Source organism: Dioszegia hungarica, assembly GCF_025882075.1.
Source record: "Dioszegia hungarica strain PDD-24b-2 chromosome Unknown MKK02contig_8, whole genome shotgun sequence".
NCBI classification, from domain to species: domain Eukaryota; kingdom Fungi; phylum Basidiomycota; class Tremellomycetes; order Tremellales; family Bulleribasidiaceae; genus Dioszegia; species Dioszegia hungarica.
This window is the reverse complement of record NW_026515770.1, coordinates 2,493,007-2,519,973: the sequence shown is the minus strand read 5'-3', so window position 1 is coordinate 2,519,973 and position 26,967 is coordinate 2,493,007. Positions and strand designations below refer to the sequence as shown.

General features: G+C 58.6%; 9 protein-coding genes across 9 annotated transcripts; 3 read left to right on the top strand and 6 right to left on the bottom strand.

Moving 5' to 3' along the window:
* Positions 1-41: 41 nt before the first annotated feature.
* MKK02DRAFT_36945 (chloride channel) lies at positions 42-3,659 on the bottom strand (the record flags this gene model as incomplete). The annotated part of the gene is made up of 18 exons (XM_053089527.1): positions 42-474; positions 530-594; positions 653-900; positions 972-1,079; positions 1,135-1,200; positions 1,247-1,385; positions 1,450-1,531; positions 1,581-1,679; positions 1,733-1,906; positions 1,966-2,183; positions 2,226-2,333; positions 2,383-2,552; positions 2,603-2,717; positions 2,764-2,916; positions 2,967-3,172; positions 3,227-3,397; positions 3,453-3,478; positions 3,532-3,659. The coding sequence occupies 18 exons, from the start codon at positions 3,657-3,659 to the stop codon at positions 42-44; spliced, it is 2,709 nt and encodes a 902-aa protein (XP_052945746.1).
* Positions 3,660-4,072: 413 nt separating this feature from the next.
* Positions 4,073-7,426, top strand: MKK02DRAFT_33270 (uncharacterized protein; the record flags this gene model as incomplete). The annotated part of the gene is made up of 10 exons (XM_053088687.1): positions 4,073-4,107; positions 4,234-4,523; positions 4,851-5,133; positions 5,178-5,778; positions 5,821-5,920; positions 5,973-6,092; positions 6,141-6,655; positions 6,705-6,840; positions 6,892-7,273; positions 7,354-7,426. The coding sequence occupies 10 exons, from the start codon at positions 4,073-4,075 to the stop codon at positions 7,424-7,426; spliced, it is 2,535 nt and encodes an 844-aa protein (XP_052945745.1).
* A 1,684-nt stretch (positions 7,427-9,110) lies between these two features.
* MKK02DRAFT_44666 (uncharacterized protein) lies at positions 9,111-9,992 on the bottom strand (the record flags this gene model as incomplete). The annotated part of the gene is made up of 2 exons (XM_053093036.1): positions 9,111-9,840; positions 9,886-9,992. The coding sequence occupies 2 exons, from the start codon at positions 9,990-9,992 to the stop codon at positions 9,111-9,113; spliced, it is 837 nt and encodes a 278-aa protein (XP_052945744.1).
* Positions 9,993-10,143: 151 nt separating this feature from the next.
* MKK02DRAFT_44665 (uncharacterized protein) lies at positions 10,144-10,576 on the bottom strand (the record flags this gene model as incomplete). The annotated part of the gene is made up of 2 exons (XM_053093035.1): positions 10,144-10,414; positions 10,467-10,576. 2 exons carry the CDS (start codon positions 10,574-10,576, stop codon positions 10,144-10,146), a joined length of 381 nt encoding a protein of 126 aa, XP_052945743.1.
* A 360-nt stretch (positions 10,577-10,936) lies between these two features.
* On the bottom strand, positions 10,937-14,726 carry MKK02DRAFT_27012 (uncharacterized protein; the record flags this gene model as incomplete). Its single annotated transcript, XM_053087292.1, has 5 exons — positions 10,937-11,227; positions 11,360-11,533; positions 11,600-12,897; positions 12,953-13,741; positions 13,784-14,726. The coding sequence occupies 5 exons, from the start codon at positions 14,724-14,726 to the stop codon at positions 10,937-10,939; spliced, it is 3,495 nt and encodes a 1,164-aa protein (XP_052945742.1).
* A 1,589-nt stretch (positions 14,727-16,315) lies between these two features.
* On the bottom strand, positions 16,316-18,190 carry MKK02DRAFT_33267 (uncharacterized protein; the record flags this gene model as incomplete). The annotated part of the gene is made up of 5 exons (XM_053088686.1): positions 16,316-16,607; positions 16,693-16,956; positions 17,033-17,676; positions 17,815-17,892; positions 18,056-18,190. The coding sequence occupies 5 exons, from the start codon at positions 18,188-18,190 to the stop codon at positions 16,316-16,318; spliced, it is 1,413 nt and encodes a 470-aa protein (XP_052945741.1).
* A 606-nt stretch (positions 18,191-18,796) lies between these two features.
* Positions 18,797-20,971, bottom strand: MKK02DRAFT_33266 (uncharacterized protein; the record flags this gene model as incomplete). Its single annotated transcript, XM_053088685.1, has 2 exons — positions 18,797-20,172; positions 20,224-20,971. 2 exons carry the CDS (start codon positions 20,969-20,971, stop codon positions 18,797-18,799), a joined length of 2,124 nt encoding a protein of 707 aa, XP_052945740.1.
* Positions 20,972-21,517: 546 nt separating this feature from the next.
* On the top strand, positions 21,518-24,208 carry MKK02DRAFT_27240 (5-methyltetrahydropteroyltriglutamate-homocysteine S-methyltransferase; the record flags this gene model as incomplete). Its single annotated transcript, XM_053087322.1, has 9 exons — positions 21,518-21,577; positions 21,643-21,761; positions 21,812-21,918; positions 21,965-22,031; positions 22,079-23,116; positions 23,161-23,308; positions 23,352-23,924; positions 23,975-24,047; positions 24,102-24,208. The coding sequence occupies 9 exons, from the start codon at positions 21,518-21,520 to the stop codon at positions 24,206-24,208; spliced, it is 2,292 nt and encodes a 763-aa protein (XP_052945739.1).
* A 599-nt stretch (positions 24,209-24,807) lies between these two features.
* Positions 24,808-26,824, top strand: MKK02DRAFT_44660 (putative RAD57 protein; the record flags this gene model as incomplete). Its single annotated transcript, XM_053093034.1, has 3 exons — positions 24,808-24,877; positions 24,965-25,274; positions 25,342-26,824. 3 exons carry the CDS (start codon positions 24,808-24,810, stop codon positions 26,822-26,824), a joined length of 1,863 nt encoding a protein of 620 aa, XP_052945738.1.
* Positions 26,825-26,967: the final 143 nt, after the last annotated feature.

The window sequence follows — 26,967 nt, the reverse complement described above, 5'->3', positions numbered from 1 at the left end:
AGATACATCACCCAAGATGGTTTATCAACAAGTCAGCCACCCTACCGCATAGGTGGTAACGGCCGTTCTTCCTCTAGCTCATACTCCATCGCATCCTCCACTCCATTCCGTCCTGTTGTACCACCCCCACCTCGTATCCTATCCACTGCGCGTCCAAGCCCGCCTGCCTTCTGGCTCACCCATCTCAATCCCTCTTCCAGCGCAACTTCCAGCCCCGCCGCTCCATCCTCAGCAATCGGACCACCCACCGGCTCCCAGTTGCCCCCTGCTCCACCGGTAGCCCAGCTACTCGCCGAGTCGTTTCGCATATGCGTTGGCTCCCTTGGCACAGCAGAAGCAGAGGTGGGAATGGCGGCGCTGACGGGTACGGAGGTGGCGTGTTCATGCTCCATTTGTGCTTCGTGACGGAGGACATCTTTGACAGTGACGAGTCCAACGAGGTGGCCTTCGTTGGCTACGAGAATGACGCGCGGCCTGTGCGTCAGCTTTCAAATCACTACGTATATTGTGCAGGAATCAGTAAGCTCACCCCATACGCCTGAAGAGCTGCATGACGATCTCGAGCGGCATCTTGGGCGAGACCGTCAGCGGAGTCTGATGATCAGCTATACCCCACGACTCAAGTGGTGCTGAAGGCAGGCCAAGCACTCACCTCATCCACATACTGCCCAAAGTCAACCTGCTCAGCCATAACCCCGCTAGTCCGCCTATCCTGGCCCATCTCCAGCTGAGGCCCTCCTCTGACAGACGGACTTCTGAGCGGACCCGCACTTGCTCTTCTTCCAGGAATGACAATATCGGGCTGAGCGAGGAATCCATTCTCGTCCGCTTCTGTTGAGGGTGTACATTCGAAAGAGCAGATGGCGGAGTCTGAGACGTTTCGGGTCCTACGAGCTTTTTCTGGTGAACGTCAGCTCGGCGACCTCCGTTGCCAACCAGCCTATGTGGACAATGCGGGACTGATAGCTTACCCAGCGCATATCGTAGTTCCGCTTTGCTGACTATCCCGACGATGGTCTTGTCGAATTCGCCGCGGACCACGGGGAAGCCTTGATAGCTCGTACTTTGGACGATCTCCTCTGCTTCAGTCAGCTACATCCAGGCGCGAAAGCATGGGCCCTTGAGGTAGCTCACCGATTTCCTGGATAGGCATACCGTCGGCCCGCATCATGACGATACCGCGCTTCATGACGTTTCCAACTGGCTAGTCAGCTAACGTCCCAGACTTCAAGGTGGAATGGCTCACTAGGCTCGATGAAAGCATGATCTCCAGAGTCCTTATCTTCCTTCTCCAAGAACGGATATCCGTTGAAGCGGATCATTTCGTCGGCTATCCCAGCACCGCCAAAGGAATCGCTGACGGCTTTGGTCACAAGCAGGACAATCTACAACATCAGCTCGAGTCTAGGCCCGAGTCTAGGCCAACAGACTCGATGGAGTATGGCTCACCATAGTAGGCAGGATGTAGGTCAAGGCACCAGTCAATTCGAACATGATGACCACAATGGTCACGGTCAGCTTGGTGACGCCTCTGACTTCATCAGCTAGCGTTAAATCACGAAGGTCACAGCTTAGCTTACCCAAGACATGCAGCTGCGCCCAAGAAGGCATAGGTCCCAGGAGTGATACACGGCGCGTCCGGCTGACATACAGCAAACCAAGGTGCTTCTGGGAAAGCACTGCCAAGCTGTCAGCTCCATGGGTATACTCGCACATGAATGAGGCAGCTCACGTGTGCATGGCCTTCATCAAAATGCCCACCATCCGTCCGAACATCGCTCCGACCGCCATGGACGGTACGAAGATACCGCAGGGGACTTTGCAGCCGTACGAGATGATGACGAGCGCAGTGCGCACGATCGTGCCGAGCAGGAGCGAATTGACCATTCGCCACTGTGCCGATGTCCTATGCAGGTAAGCTCGCGTCCAATACCATGTACCTCGAGGACTCGGGCTCAGACTCACTGACACAGCCCATACTTATCCCCTCCGCCCTCGCACTCCCTGAACAAGATCTCCATACATTCCGTCATGTCGATCCGGAGGAATCTGTTGAGATAGCCCATGACCGCAGTGAGAGATGCAAGACCGACCGCTTCGAGTACGCCGTGGTCTTTAAGGTGTTTTCGCCGGAAGGCTGCGACTTGGAGGTTGAACTTTATCACAAAGACTCCGTATAGACCCTATAGATCAGCTCGATCCTTGTAAGGATGAGGAGAACATACCCCGAACACGCCGATGAGGAGGTACGCGGGAATCTCGAAGTAGTGCCAATCACGATCATAAGACACGGTGAAAAGGACCAATTTCCCCGTGCGGAAGGGGTCCATCGACTGGGGGAGTCAGCTAATATTCACGGTTGAGAGAGGCTAGGCACCGTACCGCCAAGGTGAAAGTCGCGACCAGGGCGCAGACGAAGCTCTGCCACATCGTCCTGGTTGAGAACGCCTGATTCATCTCCTCGATCGAGAACAGAACACCGCCGATAGGTGACCCGAAAGCGACGGCGACTCCTGCTGCGCTAGCGGAAGTCACGATATCCCGCATCTTGGCTATCTCGTCAGCTTCTGAGCCTCAGTCTGCTGGAGGAGAGGAAGCTCACATGCACTTCTATCGTACCGCTGGAACAGCCGCCCGACGACGTTCCCGATTCCGCATGCATAGTGAACCGAGGGACCTTCCTTCCCAACAGAGAGGCCGGAGGCGATAGTGAGAGGCTGCGAAGGTCAGCTGGGGTACCGAGCGATATGGTGCTGGACACACCAGAGTCAAAGCCTTGACAGCAGTCGTAGCGGCAGACAGGAAGTTCTTGATGATGAATCCGCCCAAGATGCACTTGATCTCTGAAATACCTGATCCAGCTGCGTAGGGCGCGAAGGCTTTGACAATGTTCGCAGCCGAAAATGAGAATAGGGCCTAAGACTTCAGCATAACTTCCCCCTCATTGTGACAGACAGTAAACTTACAGCAAAGAAGATGTACGCCATATACCGAAACGGTTCCACCCCTCCCCAGTTCCTCCACTCCGCGCAGCCCTCTCCTTCATCCGATACCTCCAGACAGCAGAATTTGCGATTCAGCCACCATCCAGTGGTGCAGTATCCGAGCTTGATGTCGGAGAGCCATACAGAGGTGATGGAAATGAGCGCCATAGTCATTCCTATCGCAACACCTGCGCAAATCAGCTCCTGCTCATCCGCAAAACGTTTGAGCGCTATGAGCTCACCGACGAGCGATATGACTACCCAAGTCTCGCCTTCTTCCAGTATCTGCGCTATAGCCCGCCCGGCATACCCTACTGGGCCCTTTAATCGACTCAGCCGAGCAGTCAGGGACGTCGCATGGGACGGAGCGAGTACACGTGCATATCGTTCGCGCAATGAGTCCTGGATCCAGTCTAGTTGGCTTTTAGCATGTAGCCTTAGCCCTATCGCGATCGAAACGCGGCTCACCGACGGTGGAGAAGTCTTCATATCGCCTGGTGCATCAGTAGCTGGCCTAAGGATGATCGCACAAGGCCAAACGGCTTACTTGACTTGGCTCAGCTCCTGCTCAACTTCCAGCTCCTCTTGTACCGCATCTGGTTCTTCGCCCTCCATAAGGGGGCTGGTGATCCGGCTTGACCCCTCTCCTCGTTCCCGATCTGGTGGGTACGACATCTCGGAGGGATTCCGCTGTAGCGCTTGCTGCAGCGTGATGGCGCGGGATGCACCTTGTATTTGATGTGAGAAACACAGATGGACACCTTAGAACCTTGTCTCGCAGGCTTAAGGAATGAGGACGCGACTGAAATTACGCACGGATCACGCTAAACTCGGTCTTCGCCGCCGGTGCCTGAATGGAGGCTCGTTCCGCTCCCCGAGCTCCCTACGGTATCATCGTTCTTCATGTTTCCTCTTCACATCCATAGTACAGTGGCACTACAATCAGGCGCAGTGCAGCGTGAGAATCAGAGCAAGGCTTTGTAAATAGATATTTAAGGCTCGTAGGAGTACCAGCGGCGTGCGAGCAGTAGTTTTGGTCAACGTTGAGCAGATTATCGCGCCTTCTTATTTCGCTTCTTATTAGAGCTATGGAAGAGGCGTGGAAAGCCCTTGAACGCTTCGCGTGAGTCATCACCCCAACCTTTATGAGCGCTTAGCTGATCTAGGCTTCATTCGATCTGCTCCGATACGCGCCAACTTCCCCTTTACCTTGCCACCCGCCGCCTCTCTCCGCGCGTCTACAATGCAGTCAATCCGAACAGCAGCGTATATGGATACGACAAGAGCTGTTACGCAATCCACCCATACCTCCAGTAGACCCGTTCTCGTGGCTGCTTTGGCGGAGCAAGATCGCCGAGGGCATACACCCGGACGAGGCTTGGGCGTGGGTACTGGCGCAGAACTCGGGATCCGAAGGCGAGCAACAGCCTGACGTGGCATCGGTAGAGACGGAGAGCGTGACGATGGTGGGCGATGTAGAGATGGCAGAAGAGCAGGGGGTGAAGGAGGAGGTCAAAGTCGAGGGGACACCCGATAATGGTAAGTTCATCCCAACTGATGGTCAAGCAGCTTCGCGGATCAAGTCATCCTGCACGTCGGGGTTTACTATCGCTATGAAACTTTTCTCTTAATCTGCTTTGGCTCAGCCCATAGTCGCGACAAGCCAGCCTTGCTTGCGGCTGTTGCGCATATCCCACCCGGGAAGCGTCCTCACCGAACGCGTTATGTACTTCCCCACCCGTACCGCCACACGGCATGCCGCTTTTTCAAATCTCCGAAACCCCGCTTCCCGCCATTATTTTATTTCCTCCCCCCTGTTTGCAACGTGTTTCATGTCATCCGTGCGTAACGTGGCTGACGTTTCAGATCTACAACCCAAAGTGGAGGCGAAGCCGTGGGTTGCCGCACACCAAGATGGCTTGTCCAATGTGAAAACGGAGGATATCAAGCCCAGGGTGGAGACTGTACCTCCAATCGAGATACCGCACAAATATGTGCAGATGAATGATATCCTTCCGTTACCATCTACTTTACCGTACGATGATGCCGAGGACGCGATGGGCTCGCCGGAGGAATCTGGCTCGTACGCCTCATCCGCTGCGGATACATCTACGCTCCAGGACGTGTATATGCAGTCCGCGGGTATCAAGTGCGTCTTTGTTTTCTCCGAGAGGATACATGCTGACTGTATAGACCGGCATTACCGGAAGGGCTGGTCGATGGCCCGCCCCTGGTGCTCATGGCTATGGGCACCGCGGATCGGCCATATGACATTGCATCCCCGCAAATCGACCACACTATGGCTCAGATCGACCCCCCATCTCGTCCGACCACTCAACCCGCCCAGGGCTCGCGCTCCGGAACGCCAAGCGGGGCGACACCCGCCATCCCAGCTGACCCGACCCGGGCTCGCTCGACCACTCGCTCCCCGCCAAGAGCGGCTCCCCCTTCGCAGCCCGCCTCCTCCTCCACCTCGAAGCCAGCCGTCGAGGAAACCATCACAATGGACACGCTTCGCCCGCTTCTCACCAAGGAACGCCTACGCCATCCAAATGAAAAGCCCGGCAAGATCTGGAAATTCCTACGCCGCCAGGCCAACGGCAATGATCCGAGGTTCAAGCCTAACCCGGCCGAGCTGCGCGAGATCCTCGCTGCTATTCGCGAGCATGCGCCACACTCGTACAAGCAGGAGATGGCGGACAAGTGGGAATACTCGGAGCAGATTGGGAGGTGGTTGAAGAGCATGGCGCAAGATCCGGAAACGTGGGAGGTCGCAATCGTGCCTATGATGATTGTGCGTGTCAGCCCTGTTGCCAAGTCCCAGCTGATCTTCTAGCTTCTCTCCGAGACCGATATGGCTGTAAACGTCATCCTGGAATGCAAGATTGCTCGAGCACTCCAGGTGATAGCGAACAAGGCAGCGGAAAAGGACCGACGTGAGTTGTGATTTGAGTCAGGATCTTGCTCGGCGTAAGCTGACATTGGCAGAACTCAGCAAGAAGTCTAATATTGCCTCCGCGTTCAAGCGATACCAGGACCACTTCAAAAACAAGATTCAACCCTTGAACCGGAAGATACCACCTCGAGCAGTCGAAGCGGAGGATGAGCGTAAGTTGGACATCAGCAATGTCTTGAGATCTCGCTAATATCCTACAGCACTAAAGAAGCGGAAAGCAGGCGAGATGGGCGAGGATGTCAAACCGAAAATCACCTCCACCGGAAATGCAGTCGCTGGTCCCAGCCGGCTCGCCATCCCGTCCACCTCGAAAGCTCTGGCGAAACCAGCCCCATCTCCAGTCGATATCAAACCCTCAATAGAACCCGTCACAAAGCGCCCAAGAGCAGCCCTACCACCCATCAAAAAGCGGGATCCCGCCGAGTCCGGCAACCCCGCTGCGCCCTCCCCTTCCACACCCACTGCTCCCCCGCAGCTATCCCTGCTTGCTGCCGCCATGGCTCGTGCTCGCCAAGCCCAGCCAGCAGCAGGGACGTCCGGTATTGCGGAAGCTGCCCCGCCTGAATCCCGTCCAGACGCCAAGGTCAAGCTCAACAAGAAAGGTCATCATGTTCGGTTCAGCGATACTGTGCCCCAAGCTCGGCCGTTGGTCGAAGAGCGGCGATTCACACAGGATCCATGGGAGCAAGAACCTGCACCCTGGCAGGTCAACGGGGTTGGTCCATGTTCGATTATTCGTATGGGTAATCAGCTGATTATTACAGGATGGATCGGAGGTTCACATATCCGCTGCGGACATGACGCAGAATGAAGGAATGACCTTGAAGCAGGACGCGGTGAACCACAAGGAGGACGAGGAGCAGGAAGAAGAGGAGCTCATTGCATGGTATGAGCCAGACTGTAAGTGACGAGAATTGATAACATCGCAAGACACGTCACTGACTGTTGCAGCCTACAACACGGCACCATTACTCGAGCCGACGGAAGAGACACTCGTGCAAGAAGCTCGCGAGCGCGGTATTCTCGCCGCGCCGGGCGGTGGTAATGCCGATGAGTCTTCGGTCCAGATCGTCCCTCCCACACCCTTCCGGACATTCGAACTACACTCTAGTATGAACGTCGCTCCTCCTCCAGTCGGCGGTGACATCTCGCAACTCCTCACCAGCCTCGCTCCTGCTCTCGGCAATCTCGGCAATCTCGGCGTACTGTCCAATCTCGGCGGACCCAGTAATCACTTTGGCGCACCACCTCCGCCTGGCCAGAACTTTTACAATCAGGCGCCGGCATCATACCCTCCACCCCAGCCACACGGTGGGCATGGCCAATACAATGCGTACCCCGGTCCGCCTGGGCCCGATCGGCAATGGGGCAATGGCCCAGTCAACGGTCAGCTGAACCAGGGCTTTCCTCAAGGCCCAGAGAGGAACTACGGCGGGGCACTGCCTGTGTGGCAAGGAGAACCAGACCGGCCACAGGGGGGGAATGAGGGACATCGGCGAGGCGGAGGCGGTCGTGGTGGACGGGGAGGCGCAGGTGGAGGCGGAGGCGGAGGCGGGAAGGGTGGGAAGAAACGGGGCCCACCGCCTTGTAAATACTACCCAATGGGACGGTGAGTCTATATCTGGTCATGAGCGCCGGAGATAGCATAGCTGACTGGTATAGATGCGAGCAAGGCGCAAATTGCGCGTTCCGGCATGGATGAGTTGCGCTGGCGTAACGGACACTCTCGAGCAGGCCTCATCACGCCTTATGCGGACCCCTTCTCCATTCTTGGTCGGTCAAGTAGTCATAGAGGATTCATTCCGCCCCTCATACTGTATTCTAGCAAGCATATTGGCATCAATTCCTCCACATGCCACCTCCCCGATGACGGCATGGATGAGCCACAATGTTATCTATGTTAGGCTATCTCCATCTGCCCCTCCGCACTGCACACTCTATTAGCTACTTACCTGCTGTCCAATCGACAATGAATCACGCGTGCTATAACGAAGCCAGCGAGGGCAGCGCGCTGGTACGAATCACCAATCAGCATGAGCTGGTCTTTCTCTCAGACGTTTGGAACGTCGCGTCCCGCCTCATCCGCTCGCCGCGGAGCGTAAATGCCCTCGCATCGATGTTCGCTGTCCCCTGGGAGAAGCTACGGCCAAGCCAGCCCGTTCTTGCCGAGTTCGTCGTGGACGAAGCTGGATTCGAGCGACAGGAAGAGGTGCGGGCGCTCTTCGGACAGCAACGGCCAATTTTGGTGTCCAGCGCGGGGATAGAAGACTGGGGAGAGTTCCGACCAGAGCAGCCAGGTCATATCTTCCTCCGATCTGACGTGAGCTGCCGGGCCGAGCCTCAAAGAACGATCGTGGCCACAGCTGATCTCCTCAGTTGATCAACGCCGGAGCTGTAGCCGTTGGACAGGCGGTCGAGGAGTCGGTGTACTACATGCACCTCCTGTTTTGTGCGGTGACCCTCTGTCACGAGATGACCCATTGGGCGCGCTATGTGAGTCACTGCTCACGGAGCCTGTCAACAAGATACGATTTAGCTGAGACTTTGAGGCCCTCGCAACGTTGACGGCCTCCGCGCTGGATCCCACACGCCGGGTATCGCCCGATACGCCGCCAAAGATATATGTTCTGGGAGGTCCCGGACGCATACAGGGCACCTCAGATGACCCATATCTGTGCGGGGAAGGCGGCTGGGTGTGGGAGGCGTCAGTATGTGGCGGAAGAATGGTAGCAAATGGATTGGATGTCAACAGCGTACGTTCGAACGTCTCCAAGGCCTTTGCCAAGGCATCAGGCTGACAGGCAGACGCTCGAGCCGTCACTCAGGCTCGTTGGGCTGCAAGGTCCTCTGACGCTATACTCGAAGGCGATCAGCGCCCAGCACATCAAGGCATTGATAGAAGGTGAGTACGATTTGTACCGAGGTCTGCGCGAAGCTGATCAACAGGTTCTGGACAGTGGTCGGCACTTTTGCCGTTTCTCGGGCCGTGGGAGGCGGGCGCAGGCTCGTACGAAAGGAACCGTCGGCCGTATCTGCTGCCGGTCGGACACGACTCTGTTGTCGGCGATGCGTGGATCAGGACCTGTCGCAGAACTCCCTCATGAGGGACTGTAGGGTATGAATGCTGTATGTAAAGTACTACTATCTGCCTATCTACCGGACCCCCTAGCCTAGACCAGCCTGCTCGCCAGTGTACCTTCTGCCTGCCTCTTTGCCCTGACCTTCATCGCCGCTCCGCCTGTAAAGCTCTCCTTGCTCAGATCCTCCGCCGCGGCGCTGACAACCCCTACCCCGCTCGAGCCCGCCAATATACCCTCGTGATACTCCTCCCTCTGCTTCTTTTGCACCTCCGCCACCCTCTTTGCCTCTTGCGCCCTCTCCTCCACCTTGTCCTTGGCGAGATGAGCCAGGTCGACCGAGTCCTCCTTGATCTCCGTCATAGCCCGCCCCATCGTCCGGGTAGCATCCTGCGCAGCTGCCGCCGTTGTTTCCCTCGCAGTGTTGACCGCCGACTTGACCCGTTCAAAGATGTTCTCCGAAACCTCCTCGGTCTCATGCGCCACGTCCCCCGCCTCGCGCTGCAGGTCCCGCAGTATCCGCCTGCCCCCACCCTCGGCTTGACGCTCTGCCCGCTCCATTGCCGGCTTGGCATCCTTCACTTCTCCGCTGATCTTGCGCACGACGCCCCGCCCGCCTTCCGCGATACCCGCGCCGACACTGGTCCAGTCGGTGGAGCGGACAGAGTCCACGCCCCGCTCGACAGCCTGGTTCCACTTGGTCCGGAGGAGGTCCGAGAAGCGGGGTTGGTAAGGGTCGCGCGAGGGACCGATCTGCGAGACCGGTGCTCTTGGGGTTTGTGGGTCGAGGGAGGAATTCATGAGGAAAGTTGTGCGGTCCAGTCTATGTAATCAGCTCGAGTCCACAGCTTAACGAGGGCAGACTCACTCGGCTTCCAGCGCAGAGGTGTCCTGAGCGAGATGCGCAGACATGGTGTAGTACACCGCCGCCGCGGCGAGTACTCCGGAGCCGGTCCCGATGATGAAGCTGGCCATATTGGGTAGGGTGATGTGCTCTTATAGGTAGAGACGAGAGAAAGTGGTGGATGCCCCGACTTTCCCCTTGCATGACGAGCTGAGATCCGATAGCATGACGTGGATATAATTACAACGAGATCTTATCAGTCCCCCACCTACATACCCCACCCTACACCGCCGCCACCTTGCCATGCTTCTTCTGCATATCCGCCAATACCGCCTGCACCTGCTGCAGCTCCTTGACAAGCACGCCAATAGTTGTGTTGACTCGGTGGACATATGCGTTGACGTCGAAAGCAGGGTCCAGCTTGAGCTTCCTCGCCATATTGGGCTTTGAACCGGCTGACAATGCTGCCGTGTAGAGCAGGAACATGATGGCCATGAACATGAAGACCGTCATACCGTCGCTGGTACGTAGGTGCATGTGGCCTCTCTCTATTCTAGACATTGGCGTCAGCTTGGTCACAGATATACAAGCAGTTGTGCACCTACTTGAATAGGAGCCATTCCTTGGGCTTGCCACCCGCGCTTACGTTGTCTGTGGCAGCCAATCCGTCGTCTTTGGGCTTCTCCCTCGCGCCCACATATAGCTTGGCGTCCATCGCGGTCGTTTATCGTCTCTGGTGGGTCTGAGTAGAGGGGCTGTACACCGATATGTAGAGTGCGAAAGACAAAGCACTGATCATCTTCACATCTCCACGGCGCGGGAACACGTGTCTAAGAATAGCCCGAACGGAGACGGCCCGGATCCAAGCATTTCCGTTGCTTGCAACCAGCTATCATACAAGAGCTTTGCATAGTGGTTACAAATTGTATCTACCTGATTTCTTTTTGATTCCTACTTTATGAGATGTATGGTACCTTCTACATGATAGCCTAGCTCAACGCTTCACCTCTGCCCGACCCTCATCGACACCCGCGCCTTACCCGACGCTCCCGAGACCCTTCTCTACACTCCACATTTACTCCTTCCCCTTGGTCTTCAGCCCACTGAGCATCTTCGCCAGACTCTGTATCTGCCCCTTGATCTTAGGCCTACTCGGCTCCGCCGCATCCGCCTTGCCAACGGTCGGTCCCACGATTGTGCGGCTGCTCTCGATGGACGCCGAGCTCTGCCTGGGAGGAGCGACTGGCTGAATCTGATGCGTCGCTGCCTGCGTAGTCGATGACACCGACTGCCCACTGTATCCGGACCGTACCGTCTGGAGGGAAATAGAGTCCGGCGCGGTATAGCGGGAGGTGAGCGAGGGGGGCTGAGGGGATTTGGAGCTGAGCATTCCCTGCGCGTTCGGTTCTGCGACGTGGCTCGGTCGAGCGGCCGATAGCGCAGAAGCAGGATTGGCGAGTGCGGGTGGTCGAGCCGATTGGGGAGACTTGATGGGGACCGAGGTAGAGGGAATGTGAGCGCGATGAAGCGAGCTGTTGAGACCCGGAGGGCGCATGGGCGGCTTGCCAAATGACCCCATCGACATCCCGTCCAGACCACCCGTGATAGCCGCCGCTGCCGCCGCCGCCCTCCTCGCCCTGTCCAGACTCTCGTCCCGCCTGGCTTCCCTCCGCTTCTCCTTCCTCCCCCTCTGCTCGGCCGCTTCCGCCTCCTCCTCTTCGTGCGTCGCAAGCTTCACCGGCCTCCTCCGCCAATCGTCTTCCTCCGCGCCAGACATACTCGACGTGGCGGATGCGGAAGAGACCTGACCAAAGCTCGAGTAAGCGGATGCGGGACCGGCACTGCCCCTGAAAGGCGAGCGCTTTGAGTCTGGGTGGCCCTGCAGCTTGGCGGGGGCTGACCAGTTCCCTCCCGACCCGGCATCCCGCTCCGCCACGCGACGAGCCAGAGCTGCAAGTTCCGGATTGGCCGATGAGTCGGACGTCTTCATGAGATTCTTCCAGCGGCTCTTTTTCGCCTGAGCGACCTGGGCGGGACTCGTGCCCAGAGGAGGGAAGTCTTCGACCCGGTTGAAGTCGAGATCCTCCTTCTTGGGACCTTTGGAGAGATCCCGAGCAAGCGACTGGGACGCCGCAGCGAGTTCTGCGAGAAGAGCATCGCGCTCTTCCTTGGTCGATGGGTGCTCTCCAGCCGCTGCTGCCGCCAAAGCTGCTTGCGCCGCCTTGCCCTTTCGGACGCCTCGCTTCCGCCGCTTGTTGGTTGACAACGACCGGGCGTCCGACTCGCCATCGCCAATGGGTCCTTCCTCGCCCCGCTCAGACTGGCCGGGCGAGTACATGGTAGTACTGTCGACGGGTGTAGGCTGTTCGTCGTTTGTTGTGGCCGAGGTGAGCTCGTCGTCCAGCTCAGGGGTGTGGTCGCCGCCTTCCTCTTCCTCCGTGGGAATGGCGGGGGCGAGTGGCCGGATCGACGCCGACAACGTAGGGGTGTTGGATGAGGCAGTACTGCTGGTAGTTGTGGTGAGGGATGTACCGATGGGGATAGCCGATGTTGGCGCCGTGCTCGTCAAAGCCGAGGCCGACACCTTCCTCTCCTGACCTCCGACCCCGCCAATCGGGCTCTTGACAAACATGCCCGGGGCCGCCATCGCCCCATTCCCATCTTCCCACTTGTGCACCCGCTCCCTTTCCTTCCGCTCCCTCCGCTCCGTCTTGATGTGAAGCATCGCGCGCTTCCCGCCAATCATCTCCGGCAAGCTCTTGACCCATTTGCCAAACTGTCCCGCCGTGACTCTGTTCTCGACGTCGAGGCAGAGCACATGCTCCGCCAGGTAGGTCGCAACGTCCCGCCCGATACCGGTGAATTTGGAGAGCAAGAATCCGGTGGGATCGTGGAGAAAGTTGTCAAAGTTCGGATCGCCCTCGGTCGGGTCTTTCCAAGGATTGCGGTGGAAGAGCATGTTGATGAGGACGATACCGAGTGACCAAACGTCGGCTAGGGCCGGCATGTAGGTTGGTCCGAGGTTGTTTCGGCATTCTGTAATATGTCTCAGCTTTCCAGCCTCGGTTCCACATAAAGCTGGAATACGCACCATAGGACATGTATGGCTTGCTCCCACATTCCACATCCCCACTATCTTCCTCAGTCGTCGCCAATCCGAAATCCGTCAACTTGACCACCACCTTGCGCTTCGCCTGCGGACCGAAACCGCCCTCATCCTCTTGCCCCTCGGCAACAACTTCGAGCTCGACCGAATCGCAGCAGATAAAGTTCTCAGGCTTGATATCGCGATGCGCAACACCGGCGTCGTGGCATACCGAGACAGCTTCGCACATTTGCGAGAACATGGAAGCGATAAGCCGGAGTCGGCGGGTGGAGAGAAGGGTGTTGGCAGCGAACGCCGAGAGGAGCGAGGGAGTAGGTGGTGTCTGGGCGGCAAATGACGATGAATGATGCCCGTTTCCGTTGTGGTGAGAGAAGAGGAGAGAGGCGGGGGATTGGCCGTGGAGGAACGGCGTGGAGGTCTGGCTACTGGACATGCCCATAGACATGTGGCTCATCCCGCCAAAGAGCTGACTGGACGAGAAAGGGATGGATGAGGAGGAGAACTTGGAGGATGAGGAGGGGTGATGCGAGGTCTCCTCGGGTAGGTTTGCGTTGACCGGCGGAGGCGAGGCGTCTCGCGATTTCTCGAGCCAGTAGAAGAGATCCTCGCCCGGGCAGAGTTCGAGCATGAGGAAGAGCCAGTGTTTGGTCTGGAGGGTTTGGTGGAGAGTGACGATGTTGGCATGGATGGGGAGGGAGAGGTGGATGGTGGCTTCAAATAGTTGAGTTTCGATTTGTTCGTCCGTGAGATCTTGCTTGGATAGACACTTTAAAGCTGATCATCAGCTAAGTCCGGTTGGAGAGACTGAAGACTTACCGTATTCACGCTTCCGACCGCCCTTCTCTCTAACAAGGTACACAACCGCATAGCTCCCGCTCCCTAAAGGCCTGACCACCTCATACCGCTTCTTTGTCTCATCTTCCGGCTCCTGCAGGCCTGGTCGCCGCTTCTGCCCAACCCCACTTCCATCTCTCCGCAGAGGTAAGATCCCAGCCCCATCCGCGACCTTGCCTACTGCCGGCTGGATCTTCTCGCCGTGGAACTCCAAGCCCTCGCCGAACAGCATCCCGGGACGCATGATGTCCCGAGCCGGGCCTTCCGACTGGCCCGTCCAGGACCGGTCGTACTCTTCCCCACCATACTGGTCGTCATCTATCGCCGAGTCATCCTCGTCCATATCACCCAGTATGATCCCACCCGCAGGCTCCCACTTCTCAAAGACGTCCGCATCCGCCTGGCGGGGTTCGCCCATCTGCACGAGGACGGCATCCTCGTTCCTCGGCGTAAGATTAGACGAGCGACTGGGCGTGAGCGTGCCGCTGCCGTTCAGTCCGGCATGACTGCCGCGGGGTGTGCGCGACCGACTGCGGGTGCTGAGGGAGATGGAGACAATAGCGGCCGAGTTGCGACGAGAGCGAGGGGGTAAATCCGCCGCCGGACCGCGAGGAGAGGAAAGAGACGGTCGCGGGGAGGACATGTCCGGGAAGACGTACTGGAGCTGCTGACCTCCAGCATGATCAACGGGGGTGGACAGCTGAGGGGACAGGAGCGCATGCCGCACCGTGGTATTGATGGGTGGTAGGCGGCTCTGTGCTGAAGGGAACGCTATGTCGGAGCTGGTGCTGGGGAAGGCGGTCTGAGGGAGGGTCGGCGAGAAACCATAGCTGGTCCGGGAGGGTCGAGGAGAGGAAGGACCACTCGGACCCCCGGTGGCGCCAAAGTACGGGCGCCGGGGTGAGGGGAGCGGGGATTCCGACATGAGAGGCGATAAACTCCTTCTGTCGGCTGCGTAGGATGGGACAGGATGGGGGAGGGGGAGGGAGGGGGCAAGCGAAGGACACGACGATCCTTCGCTGCCAGCCGAGAGGGATCCGCAGATGGGGTGAAGGGCGGTATGGTCACGTCAGGTGATGGGTGGAGGTGATTGAATTTGGCCGGCGGTCCGGATGGCTCAGCCTAACGGAGAGGTTCCTGTGATCCGCGAGGGCCGAACAGAGGCTGTATACCGATGAGCAGGGAGAGGAAACGACGCCGTCCTATAAACAGCAAGGGTCCCCCTTCTCTCTGGCCCCAAACGCTCCAACGGCCAGCTCCAGTCCCCCAAACAATTCGCTCTCCTTCGAGTCACTCCTTGCTCCTTTGATCCGATGCTGCGCGTTACAGATGACGTGCCACGCTGTCCCGCGTGGAATGTTCGATAAGGCGTCGCAAGATCCGAGGGGGAAGATCCTTTGACGAGGGATTGAAGTGGAGGGTGGGGCTGACAGATGCCGGTGGATGAGGGGGAAGAAGGATGTGTGGTCGAGCTGGCCAGCAGTCGAGATGATGGACGGTGCTGGAGCTGTCGAAGGGGGCGGAGCCGTTGTCCTCAGAACTCTATACTGGTATTTCCGGAGTGCGAGCTAAGGATTTGGGGTGAGGAGCTGGCTAGCTCGGGTGTGTGTGTGTGTTCCGGGGTACGGGGTACGGGTGGGCGATAGGCGATAGGCGATTATAGAGCGAGGTGGACCGTATTTCGACGTTTGTGCTTGCTTACTGCACTGAGCGATGAGCGTGGCGCTTACGCAGCGGTGTCGATGCAGGTGAGACAGTAGTGGTGGATGGATAGGTAGCTACACAAGATGTCTGATGATTATAGATGGGTAGTGGACGGTTAAACGGTAACTAACGAGAAGGGGTGACGACTCCGACAAGAACGGGCGAGCGGGTTGTGGATCATGTGCTGCTGCTTATCCTCCTTGTCTCCTTTCCTCTTGTCGAATGCTTGTAGTGTAGTTAAGATGGCGGCAAGAGCCGAGACACTAGACTATGGAAATGCAGGACGGAGCTGGATAAGGCGTGTGAGTGTCCTCAAGTGATACATGAGCCATCCGTCCCAACAACTGCGCTAATCTGATTACGAATCCTCCCTATCAATCCGTTCGACTCGACTTCCACCCAGCAGGCCGCAGGCGCAGCGCGTTACTCAGCTGCTGCTGCTCCAAGCATGCAAAGCGCCCTATAAAGTATAGTTTGACAGCTGCGGCCCTTGTTCGGCTGCGAAGTTATGGGGCAGAAGCGAAGCACGGAGGTAGACGGAGATGGATATGGATGCATGCGGTGCATGAAACTTAAGGCACAGCCTGGGATTCTCGGCCGAATCTCAAACGTTGAATTTTGTAGTCAACGATGAACGAGTAGTCTACGACTCGATGATGACTCCGGGTGGCAGCATGCAGCCATCAACGCGGGGAATCCACACGTTGCCGCACGCTGCCGCCCAGCCTGCCTGTGCGCTTGGCAACGAGGAGAGTCAAGCCTCGCCCTCGAGGAGGCCGAGGAGAAAGTGATCGGATTGCCGCGGCTAGCTCAGGAAGCTTGCTCAGGAATGGACTTCCAGATCTCCGTTGGAGGCTGTTGGAGGCTCGGAGGCATACCGGCGTAATCTTCCACCGTGAGCGGCCGCGGAGCACAAAGCATTCTTCCGTATATGGCCTGTGCCAGCTGGCCGCTAGGTCCAAAGGCAAAGACCATGCCGGCCACGGACACCAAGACGGACATCCCAGTCCATATGTTTCGTATTAGCCACGTCTGGTATGATGTCTCTCCCCAGCTCCCAAGATCGACCTCCCTTCTGGGTACCTCATCGCCACTAACCCCGCTCCCGTTCATGCTCTACCCTTCCGCTCTTCCCCACTCCCCTCCTCCGTCTGCCTCTCCTATCCATCCCGCCAGACACCGCTCACAGGCCCGCCCCTATTCCGACTATCCTCCCCCACCCCGTACCCGGCCGCTGGATCTCCTCGATCCCCCCAAACGTAAACACCTCGGGTACCAAATGGACGTTCGAGAATGTCCGCTGGACAACGCAGACAAATTCGGCGCCTTGGAGGGGGAAGGGGCGTCCTCGGGCTTGTGCCGAGTGGAATTCGAATGTCTGGAAGTAGCGCTGCCAGACGGACAGCTGGGTAGGGTTGTTTTGCGTGCCGGTGCGGTAGTATCGCCTCAGCCTGGGCATCAGCTGCTGCTTTCTGGAGCGCTTAAGTGAGGCGGAAGGATAGAATAGGAATGAGGAGACTGACGTACCATGTAGCGGCGCGATCTGGTTCAGGCATACCCGCTATATCTTCATCGGGAACGATACCGGCCGGTCGAGGGGCTTGCGCTGGAGGACGCGCCTGAGCAGGCTGGACGGCCTGTGATGGTATATGTGGCGTTTGGGCTGGTCCAGGAACAGGCCGAGCAGGAGCTGCGGGGTACTGGTGCGCAGGCGGTGCCGGAAGAGGGGGAGGAGGGGGAGGCAGCGTCTCGGTCGGGAACGAATAGGGAGGTGGAGGTTTGGCATCCGTCGTCGGCGCAGGGGATATGGAGTTCGAGGGCAGCTCAATAATCCCCGGCTCCTGTTTCTGTTGCACAGAGATAAACTTCAGCCGCTTGTACGCAGCCTTCGGCTCGCCGGTCACTGTACCAGCCGAGGTATCGGTAGACGGTCCCGAATGGATGGTCCGAGAGCTGCCTGACTGGGCAGAGGGGAGTCCACCTGCCGGGACGGAGGCGTTCGATATGGCCGGTGAGACGGCAGGAGCGGGCGACGACCAGCCCTGCGAGCCGGTGAAGATGGGATGGAGGGGAACGACGGGGTTTGGCTTGCGGCGAGGAGCGGGTTGCGGATGGACTCTGGGTTTGATGGCGAGTCCCTCCTTCGAGCGGGCGTTATTGATGTGTTCTTCCTTGCCATGTCAGCGCAGCTCATCAGATGGTAAGAAGGTCAGCCCTGATATCATACCAGGCTGGAACCCGAAAGTGGTCGTCGGCTTGGCCTCGCAGAGTGGGGAGTTGGCGGTCGAGTGGGAGAAAGTACAACATACCATGACACACAGCGCCAGCTGCCATCTCCGCTCTTCGTCTTCTGGGTCGATACAGCGAGTACAGACCTCCTGCGCATACTGAGAGTATCAGCAGTATTCCCTGTCCCCGAAGCAAAACATCAGAGGGCTCCGGCGCGGTACATTTTCTGCGCCTTCTCTTACTTCTCCCTTCGAAAGAAGCTTCATGACCGCCCTCTCCCTCATCCTCTCCGCCCAGTACGATCAGAAGTGAACGACTCACGTCCCTGCTTCCATCCTCATTCGGCTCGAAGTGCGCCCACGGCCACCCCACTCCGCACTGCTTGCACTGCTGCACCCGCTGCCCCTGTTCTCCGCCGGTCGGTGAGGCCATACGTCCCGGCTCGACAGCAGCCATTCTGATGTCTGGACGAGTTACCTGGTATGTCTAGTGTCCGGAAGGGACGGAGAGGCGATGTCCGAGGCGATCTGACGCCCGCTCCTGTCCGGAGGATACGGGGAGCAGGACTGGCGAGGTGAGGCGCACCACGCGTGTGCGGACGTGAGCGCCTGAGCGTTGATTGAACCGACTCGCGCAGCTGGAGACGAGGAATTTTGAGTTCGAGCGTGGATTGGCGCGAATGAGGTCAATGGATCAGCTGTGAAAGAGAGACCAGAGCTCAGATGGTTCAAGCCCAAGTTGTATGATAGATGTAGAAATCGCACCGGATGAGATGCATGCATGAGATGGCTGATGGGGTCGAGCGGACTTTCGACGCGCCAGGCACGCGCCTCCACTCTGCAAGTCCACTGAGCCCGCGCTATGCTGAGTGGGTACCTGCTGATCCGTCTGTGTTCTGCAAGGATGGACTTGGTTCGCCACGAGATGCAGAGAAGATGTGTTCAGCCATCTGGATTCATTCACGAGAGCTACAAATCTGGGTATCTACAAGTCTTATATTAGGCCGAATCTTGCTATGTACTACCATTATCTTTGCTACTACCGATTGCTCAGACCACAGATCTATACCAGCTCAAACTCATCCTCCTTGTCCACCCTGGCCGCCCTGGGATCCACCTTCTTCTCCTCGACTTCCGAGTTAGGGGCGGGTACTGAAGCGGTGTCGACGGGGGCAGAAGTGGGTTCCGGCTCAGGGACGGTGGGTGTGGACTCGGCGGGAACCTCGAACCCCTTGACCTCCTCCTCGTGCTCCCGTACCTCGCTGGGATCCGCCACGCTACTTCCGCACGACGAAGACGAGGCAGAGTGGTGCTCGAGGTGCTCGGTCTCCCCGCGCTCCCTCGCCGCCTTCACCTCCTCCCACACCTCATCCCTGCGCTTCTCCAACCCCTCGATCTCGCGCTCGACCTCCCTGACAACCTCCTTGCGGCGCCGGCGGACCTCCTTATTGCCCTGCGAGTTGATGGCGTCCGCGGCTAAGAGGAGCTGGAGGAGCTTGTGGGTCTGGGCGTGGTACCCCGAGTTGGCCTTGTTGAAGAGGAGCGCGGGTGGGGAGGGGTCGGTAGATGAGGGAGAGGCGAATGAGAGGGTGGAGGGGAAGTCGAACGAGTCGCGTACGAGCGAGAGGTCCGAGGAGATGGTAGATAGGGTGGAGAGGGCAGAGGCAGTGTTGTCGACCTCGGGAGCGGCGGTCGTGGTAGGGACAGGAGCCGGAGTCGGAGATGGAGTAGACTCGACCGGGACCGGAGCGACGACAGGGGCGGTGACGACAGCAGGTGCCTTCTTCTCCCCCTCAGCGACAGCCTTGCCCTTGCAGTTCACCGCCTCCTCCTTCTGACCCTGCTCAGACCGGTGCTGCTCCTCCTTGAAAGCCATCTCGACGTTACCGAGGATGTCGCGGACGAAGGGCGGCATGTCTGCCATACCGTTCAGGAAGGTGGTGAGCGGATGCTCGTCGGTAGAGGGACGAGCCTGGGGCTGCGAGGATGATGCGACGGCGGGAGCCGAGGTAGAGGGGAGGACGAGGGAGGGGAGAGTGGGCTCAGGAGGATCCGCGACGGAAGTGGGAGCGACCTCGACCTTCTTGGGCTCGGCGGCGGTAAAGGGCGCGGGGGCGGGGGCGGTGGGTGCAGCCTGAGCTTCCTTCTCGGAGTCGAGAGACTCAGGCTCGAAGACGAGACCGAAGCGAGAGAGGAACTCGTTCAGGCCTTGAGGAACTGCGTTACCGGTGGAAGGGACCGAGGTGAGCTTGGGTGACGGTTCAGTGGTAGGTTCGACGCGAAGACCGAGGACGTGGGAGAGGAGTTCGTTGACGTGCTCCGGGAAGGCATTGCCGGTCTGCTCGGGCGCAGTGGAAGGGGCGGGGGTGGCCGCAGGAGCCGGTGTCTGGGTACCTGCAGGCGCCGGGGCAGGGGTGGGAGTGGGAGTGGACTTGGGCTCTGTAATGAGATCAGCTAAAGTCCAGAACAAGAGATCAAAGGACAACTTACCAGTCGCCACCTCCTTCTTCTCCTCTACATCGGCGAGGCTGATCCCAAAGAGACCAGCGAGCAAGTTGTTGATCGCCTCGTACTCCTCCTTGTACTCCTTCTTGACCTCCTTGACGGCGTGCTGACCCGCGCGCTGGGCGTACCGACCTGCGCACCGCTTGGCACACTCGACCTTGCTAGCGATAGCCTGGTCGATCTGCTGCTGACGAGCCTGGTTGATAGCGGCGATCTGGGCGGCGCGCTGCTGTTGCTGCCGGTGCTGGACGAGGCGTTCCCGGTGCTGGGCGACGAGCTGGCGGTGGCGATCCTCCTCCTCCTGCTGACGACGGTGGTGCTCCTCGATGATGGCCGCCCGAATGCGCTCCTTCTCCCTAGCTACCGCCTCCGCGATCGCCTGCTCCCTCTGCTGTTCGATAGCCTTCGCAATAGCCAGCTCCCGCCTCTTCTCGGCGACAGCACGACGGATCGCCGCCTCCCGCTCCTCCTGTGCTCGAAGCCGGATAGCCGCCTCGCGCTGGATGGACGCCTGCTGAGCCTCGCGCCGCTGCTGGAGGTGCCGAAGGTGAGCGAGGGTGGCGCGCTCCTCCTCGTCAAGGTCGTAGCCCATCCCAGCGAATGGAGACGAGGTAGGGGTGGCGCGATGGTGGTGCGGGGTGGGGTGGTCGAGAGGAGTGTAAGGGGATGGTGAGGGGGATCGGGTGGCGCGGTGGCCAAAGATGTGGTGGGGTTGGATGTTGTAGTATGACATGGTTGTTGTCGTGTGTTGTTGATTGGTTGTTGCTTGGGTTGGTAAATATGGATGTGAGTGGCAAGTGTTATTGCAAGGATGAGAGTGAGGAAGTGAGTTGGTCAGATGGTCTCCCCTTTATATCCTTTGAGTCCAAGGACGATGCATCAGCGCTTTGTCAGCTGGTAGACGCGCGGCCTCATGACCGAAGGTCATCGTCGCCGATGGTACAGTCTGGAACGACATGGACGTTGCTGGAAAGTGATGGAAGGTGGAGGGAAGATGGCTTGCTCAGCGTTTCCAGGCGCCAGAAGGTGCTGGAACGTTCCTCTACCCGGCACTTGCCGGTTTAGCCGAGCTGCCGTAAGTGCCACACCCCCATCTTAACGGAATCTAAATTTCAGGGGTCGGGTTGCGCTCAGACGTGGCGGTATGGCGCGATGGCTCGGGATTTTCGAAAAATCAAGTTCAAGTTGATCGCAGCTTGAGAACGTGCTCTTCCCTCTATACCTCTCTTTCATCCCCCCTTACCCCTCCCCCTACTAAACAATACAGAACATAGCCAATATGGTCAAGTCCGCTGTCTTGGGTTACCCCCGTATCGGTACCGGCCGTGCCATGAAGAAGGTACGTCCTGGTAGCGATCGAATAGGCGAATATTCAACGACAAGGATCGTAGCTGATCCCAACAGTCCATCGAGGCTTACTGGGCTGGCAAGGAGTCTGAGGAGCAGCTTCAGGCTACAGCCAAGGCCGTCAGGCAGGAGCGATGGGAGACCATCCGCAACGCCGGTGTCGATGTCATTCCTTCGTGAGCTTATCCTCACACAACGTGAGACCGGCATCAGCTAACCCGTTCAGCGGTGACTTCACCCTCTACGACCACCTCTTGGACCACTCGTTCAACTTCGGTGTCGTTCCCCAGCGTTACGTTGAGCAGAAGCTCTCCCCCCTCGACACCTTTTTCGGTGAGTTTTGGCTGAAAGAAGGTCCGAGCTCGGGCTGATTCCCCAGCCATGGGCCGTGGTCGCCAGGACAAGTCCAAGGGTATCGACGTCGTTGCCTCCGAGATGGGCAAGTTGTACGTTGGAATCTCGTCGAACGGCGCAGGATATAGCTGACATCCAGCTTCGACTCCAACTACCACATTGTCAAGGTCGACCACGACGAGAACACCAAGTTCTCGGTCAAGCGCAACCAGCAGCTCGAGGAGTACAAGGAGGCCAAGGAGCTCGGCATCGAGACCCGTCCCGTCATGTTCGGTCCCATCACCTACCTTTCCCTCGTCCGCAAGTCGCGTGAGGCGTCCGCCGACTTTGAGCCTCTCTCGCTCCTCGACTCGCTCATCCCCGTCTACAAGGAGATCCTTACCTCCTTGAAGGAGGCCGGTGCCGCCGAGGTCCAGCTCGACGAGCCCATCCTCGTCATGGACAAGGCTGAGCAGTACGGTGACCTCTTCAAGAAGACCTACGAGGCGCTCGCGTCCGTTGGTCCCAAGATCACCATCACCTCGGCTTACGGTCGGGTCGGCAAGTCCATCGAGTACTTGAAGTCCCTCCCCATCCACGCCCTCCACCTCGACCTTGACCGTGAGCCCAAGCAGCTCGACGAGGTCCTCGCCGCCCTCAAGGGCACGTCCATCGGCATCGAGCTCGGTGTCGTCTCCGGTCGTAACATCTGGAAGACCGACCTCAAGGCCGCCAAGGCCCTCGCCGAGAAGGCCATCTCGGCCCTCGGTGCCGAGAAGGTCGTCGTCTCCACTTCGTCCTCCCTCCTCCACACCCCCATCTCCCTCGCCGTCGAGAACAAGCTCACCGCCGAGCAAAAGTCGTGGCTCTCTTTCGCTTCCGAGAAGTGCGAGGAGGTCGCGGCTCTTGCCGAGGCTCTCAACGGCCAGGAGGGTGCTGCGTTCGAGCAGAACACCAAGGACATTGCCGCTCGTCGCGAGTTTGAGCGTACCTCGGACTCGGCCGTCCGTGACCGGGTCGCCGGTATCACCGACGCTCAGCTCAAGCGCAAGTCGCCCTTCCCCGCCCGTCGGGAGGCCCAGAAGAAGCACCTCAACCTCCCCAAATTCCCCACCACCACCATCGGTTCGTTCCCCCAGACCAAGGAGATCCGATTGGCTCGTTCCAAGTTCACCAAGGGCGAGCTCTCCCAGGAGGAGTAAGTCTGCATGTCACTCTGTTCAGGATTTCGCTGACACTCAGCTACGAGAAGGCCATGGAGGCCGAGATCAAGCACGCTTGCGAGTTCCAGGAGAAGGTCGGACTCGACCTCTTCGTCCACGGCGAGCCCGAGCGTAACGACATGGTTCAGTACTTCGGCGAGCAGTTGACCGGGTTCATCTTCACCCAGGTAAGCTTCTTCCCACTCTTCCGATGGCTTAGCTGACTTTTAGCTTGGTTGGGTTCAGTCCTACGGTTCCCGATACGTCCGTCCCCCTATTGTCGTCTCGGACGTGTCCCGCCCCTCTCCCATGACCGTCCGTTGGTCGGCCTACGCCCAGTCGCAGACCTCCAAGCCAATGAAGGGCATGTTGACTGGTCCCGTCACCATCCTTAACTGGTCCTTCCCCCGTGCCGACGTCTCCAAGGAGGTCCAGTCCAAGCAGCTCGCGCTTGCCCTTCGCGACGAGGTCGTCGACCTTGCCAACGCCGGTATCAAGGCCATCCAGGTCGACGAGCCCGCGATCCGTGAGGGTCTCCCCCTCCGCAAGGCCGACTGGGACAACTACCTCCAGTGGGCTGTTGACTCGTTCCGTCTCTCCACCTCGGGCGTCGAGGACGACATCCAGGTCCACTCGCACTTCTGCTACTCTGACTTTGGAGACATCTTCCCGTCCATCCAGGGTCTCGACGCCGACGTCATTTCGATCGAGGCGTCCAAGGCCGACCTCAAGCTGCTCGATGTGTTCAAGAACCACGGGTACTCGAACGAGATCGGCCCCGGTGTCTACGACATCCACTCTCCTGTAAGTTGCTCGAAGCTTGACGTCGTTTGAAGCTGTAGCTGACTCTGCAGCGTGTCCCCGGAGAGCAGGAGATCAAGGACCGTATTGCCGCCATGGCCAAGGTCCTCTCCCCCGATCTCATGAGTAAGTCATCAGCTCACCGGTTCACACCCTTTTGTGCCTGAGCTGACTCAATAGTCGTCAACCCCGACTGTGGTCTCAAGACCCGTGGGTGGAAGGAGACCGAGGAGTCGCTCGCCAACCTGGTCGCCGCCGCCCGGTGGGCCAGGAAGGAGTACGCCTAAGCGTCTTCTCCTCCCTTCCTCCCCCAAAAAGCATGGTTTCAACAGCCAATTGCAACCCCTTCCCCCTTTCCGACAGCATAGAATCACCCCCAACCACCCATAATCATCTCATCAGCATAAACCCCCATCCTGCATTATCGACGTGTATATACCCCCTCTCTCCCACCAGTGCTCTTCCCCTTCTGGTCGTCAAGTTGTGTTTTTATAGAATAGGTCTCGGTTTCGGAATAGGTGTTCAGGCGTAGTAGTAGAAAGTAGTCAGCAGTAAATTGAAATGAAAGTCTGTTCAACCGGCACCACACCCTGGCTCTGCTTGATATCTGGTACTTCATCATTGCACCTCGGCGGGGTCTACCTTATTGACATCGTTGGCGGGGCGGACTACGAGGCAAAGCCAGAAGGCGAGAGAAGGAAGAAGAGCATGGCCGGCTAAACCTCGGCTGAATCTCGAATCAACGCGTTTGATCTTCGCGACACGCTCACCTCTTTCGCCATCCCAACTTCTCTCTGTCATTCATATCATTACATCTGCTCTGCTGTACTTACTCAATCTGATCGCCTGCTGTGGTATGGCGTAGTCCTGTGCAGCTTGCTTTATCATGTCTTTTACTGCTTTCCCGCTCGATAAGCTAGGCCTGACGCCTGCTCAGCTACAACTCTGTACGAAAGGTATGTCCCCTCCTATCGAAGACCGCCTTCTCCCTTGGAGGGTCGAGATAGCTCCTCATCCGTATGAGTCAGTGCTGATAGGGACAGCCAACTACCTAAACGCCCAAGACGTCCTCCTCATACCCCTCCCCGACCTATCCCGCCGACTCAAAATCCGCCTACCCGAAGCTCAAGCACTCATCACCGCTATCTCCAAAGCGATCGCTCCTCGTAGCAGCCTGGTATCTTCGCTCGTAGGCGATGACGCCTCGACGAGCGGTGCGGGACTGGGAAAGCGGAAGAGGGGGAGTAAAGGGAGAGAAGGGGAGGGGTGGATTAGGACGGGGGATGTTGAGCTGGATACGTTATTAGGCGGAGGTGTCAGGGTAGGAAGCGTGACTGAGATTGTCGGTGAGAGGTGAGTTCATTCGATCAGCAACTCGCTTGACCTGGCGTCTGCATGCCAATAGAGCTGACATCTGTAGCGCAGCCGGCAAATCCCACCTATCACTCCATCTCGCCCTCGCCGCCCAACTCCCCTCTCTCACCTCTTCCCCTGGTGGAACGATTATCCTCACCTCCGAGCGCGAGTTATCTACCACCCGCCTCACGCAAATCGGGGAGGTCATGTCCCGCCGACACGCCCAGAACGTCTTTATGAAGCGGGACAGCCTGTCAGACGGGGTTCTCACTCGTCGAGTAGCAGATGTGGAGGAGCTGGAGGATGTGCTGAGCTACGGGGTGCCGGCGCTACTGGAGCGGGGCAGGGGCGGTCCGGGTAAACGTGGGTCGAGGTTGATGGGATCTCCCACCGAGGAGGATGAGGCGGAGCGGGAGAAGGGAACGCAGGCTGGACCGTCCGCTCTCGGAGCGCAGCGACCAGGGATATCCAACCCCCTCTTGGCGCCCTCACCGCGGATCAATCGTCATCCAGCCCGTACGTCTCTACCTGCACCGACCAGCCACCGCGCCCCGCCCGCCCCCAAACCCATCCGCCTACTCATCCTCGACTCCCTCGCCGCCCTCCTCCGAGGCGCGGAGACGTCCTTCTCGTCCTCCCGCGCCGGACTGACCGCGCGGTCCCGCCATCTCTGCTCTGTCGGGGATAAGCTCAAAGCCCTGGCGGTGGAGTATGAGCTGGCGGTGGTGGTGATCAATCAAGTGTCGGATGTGTTTGGGAAGCAAAGCTATCCTTCCACGTCGACGGACGATACTCCGCCTGGACCCGCAGGGACCTACGCCAACGGCAATGGCAACGGCAATGGGAACGGCTATCGCAGCACTCCGTCCCAACACCCCACATCCTCTCAATCCCTCACGCACGATCAGGCATGGTACGCTGCCGGTCCCGACCCGCCCATGCTCTATGCTACACAAGCACGGTGGTTCTCTGGCCAAGGGTCCAGCGGGAAGAAGGAAGCCGCCCTCGGGATCGTCTGGGCGAACGCCATCAACACTCGGGTCATGCTCAGTCGGACGGGGAGACGGCGAGTCCTCAAACCAGAAGAGAAGGGGGATCAGGCGGACGTCCCATTCGCGGAGATGAGAGCAGACGGGGATGACGAAGGAGAAGGCAACGGCGAACGGACGTTGATTCGGCGTGCACACCTCATCTTCTCGCCCTTCGCGCCGCCTGGAACGATCGATTTCGTCATTCGCGGAAGCGGCGTGCGTGCCTTGCCGGGGACGTATGCGTTAGATGAGAGCGGGGCGAGGGTGTTGGCGAGAGCGAGAAGGCGGAGCGCGATGATGGCTGCTGGGGAGGAAGAAGAGGTTATTGCAGAGGCGGAAAGAGAAGAGGCGGGACCGGGAGCAGCTGCTGAGGCAGAGGCGGACGATGATCTCTTTGGAGCGATGAGCGGGATGGAGGACGTGCCGGATGAATGGTGGGCTGGGGCGCTTGATAGTGAGCTGCAGGCGGAAGAGGCGGCGGCGGCGGTAGCGGCTGGGGTGGCAATGGGGCGGTAGATGTATGAAGTAGACGGGTGATGTCAGTTGTAGATCGATATAGTGCTCCGCGCGATCATACATGTCATGTCGTAGATAGTGGTACTGCCGGGGTGGCGTAGTGTAGCCTCGGCATATACAAGCTATGATGGCTGCCATACAAT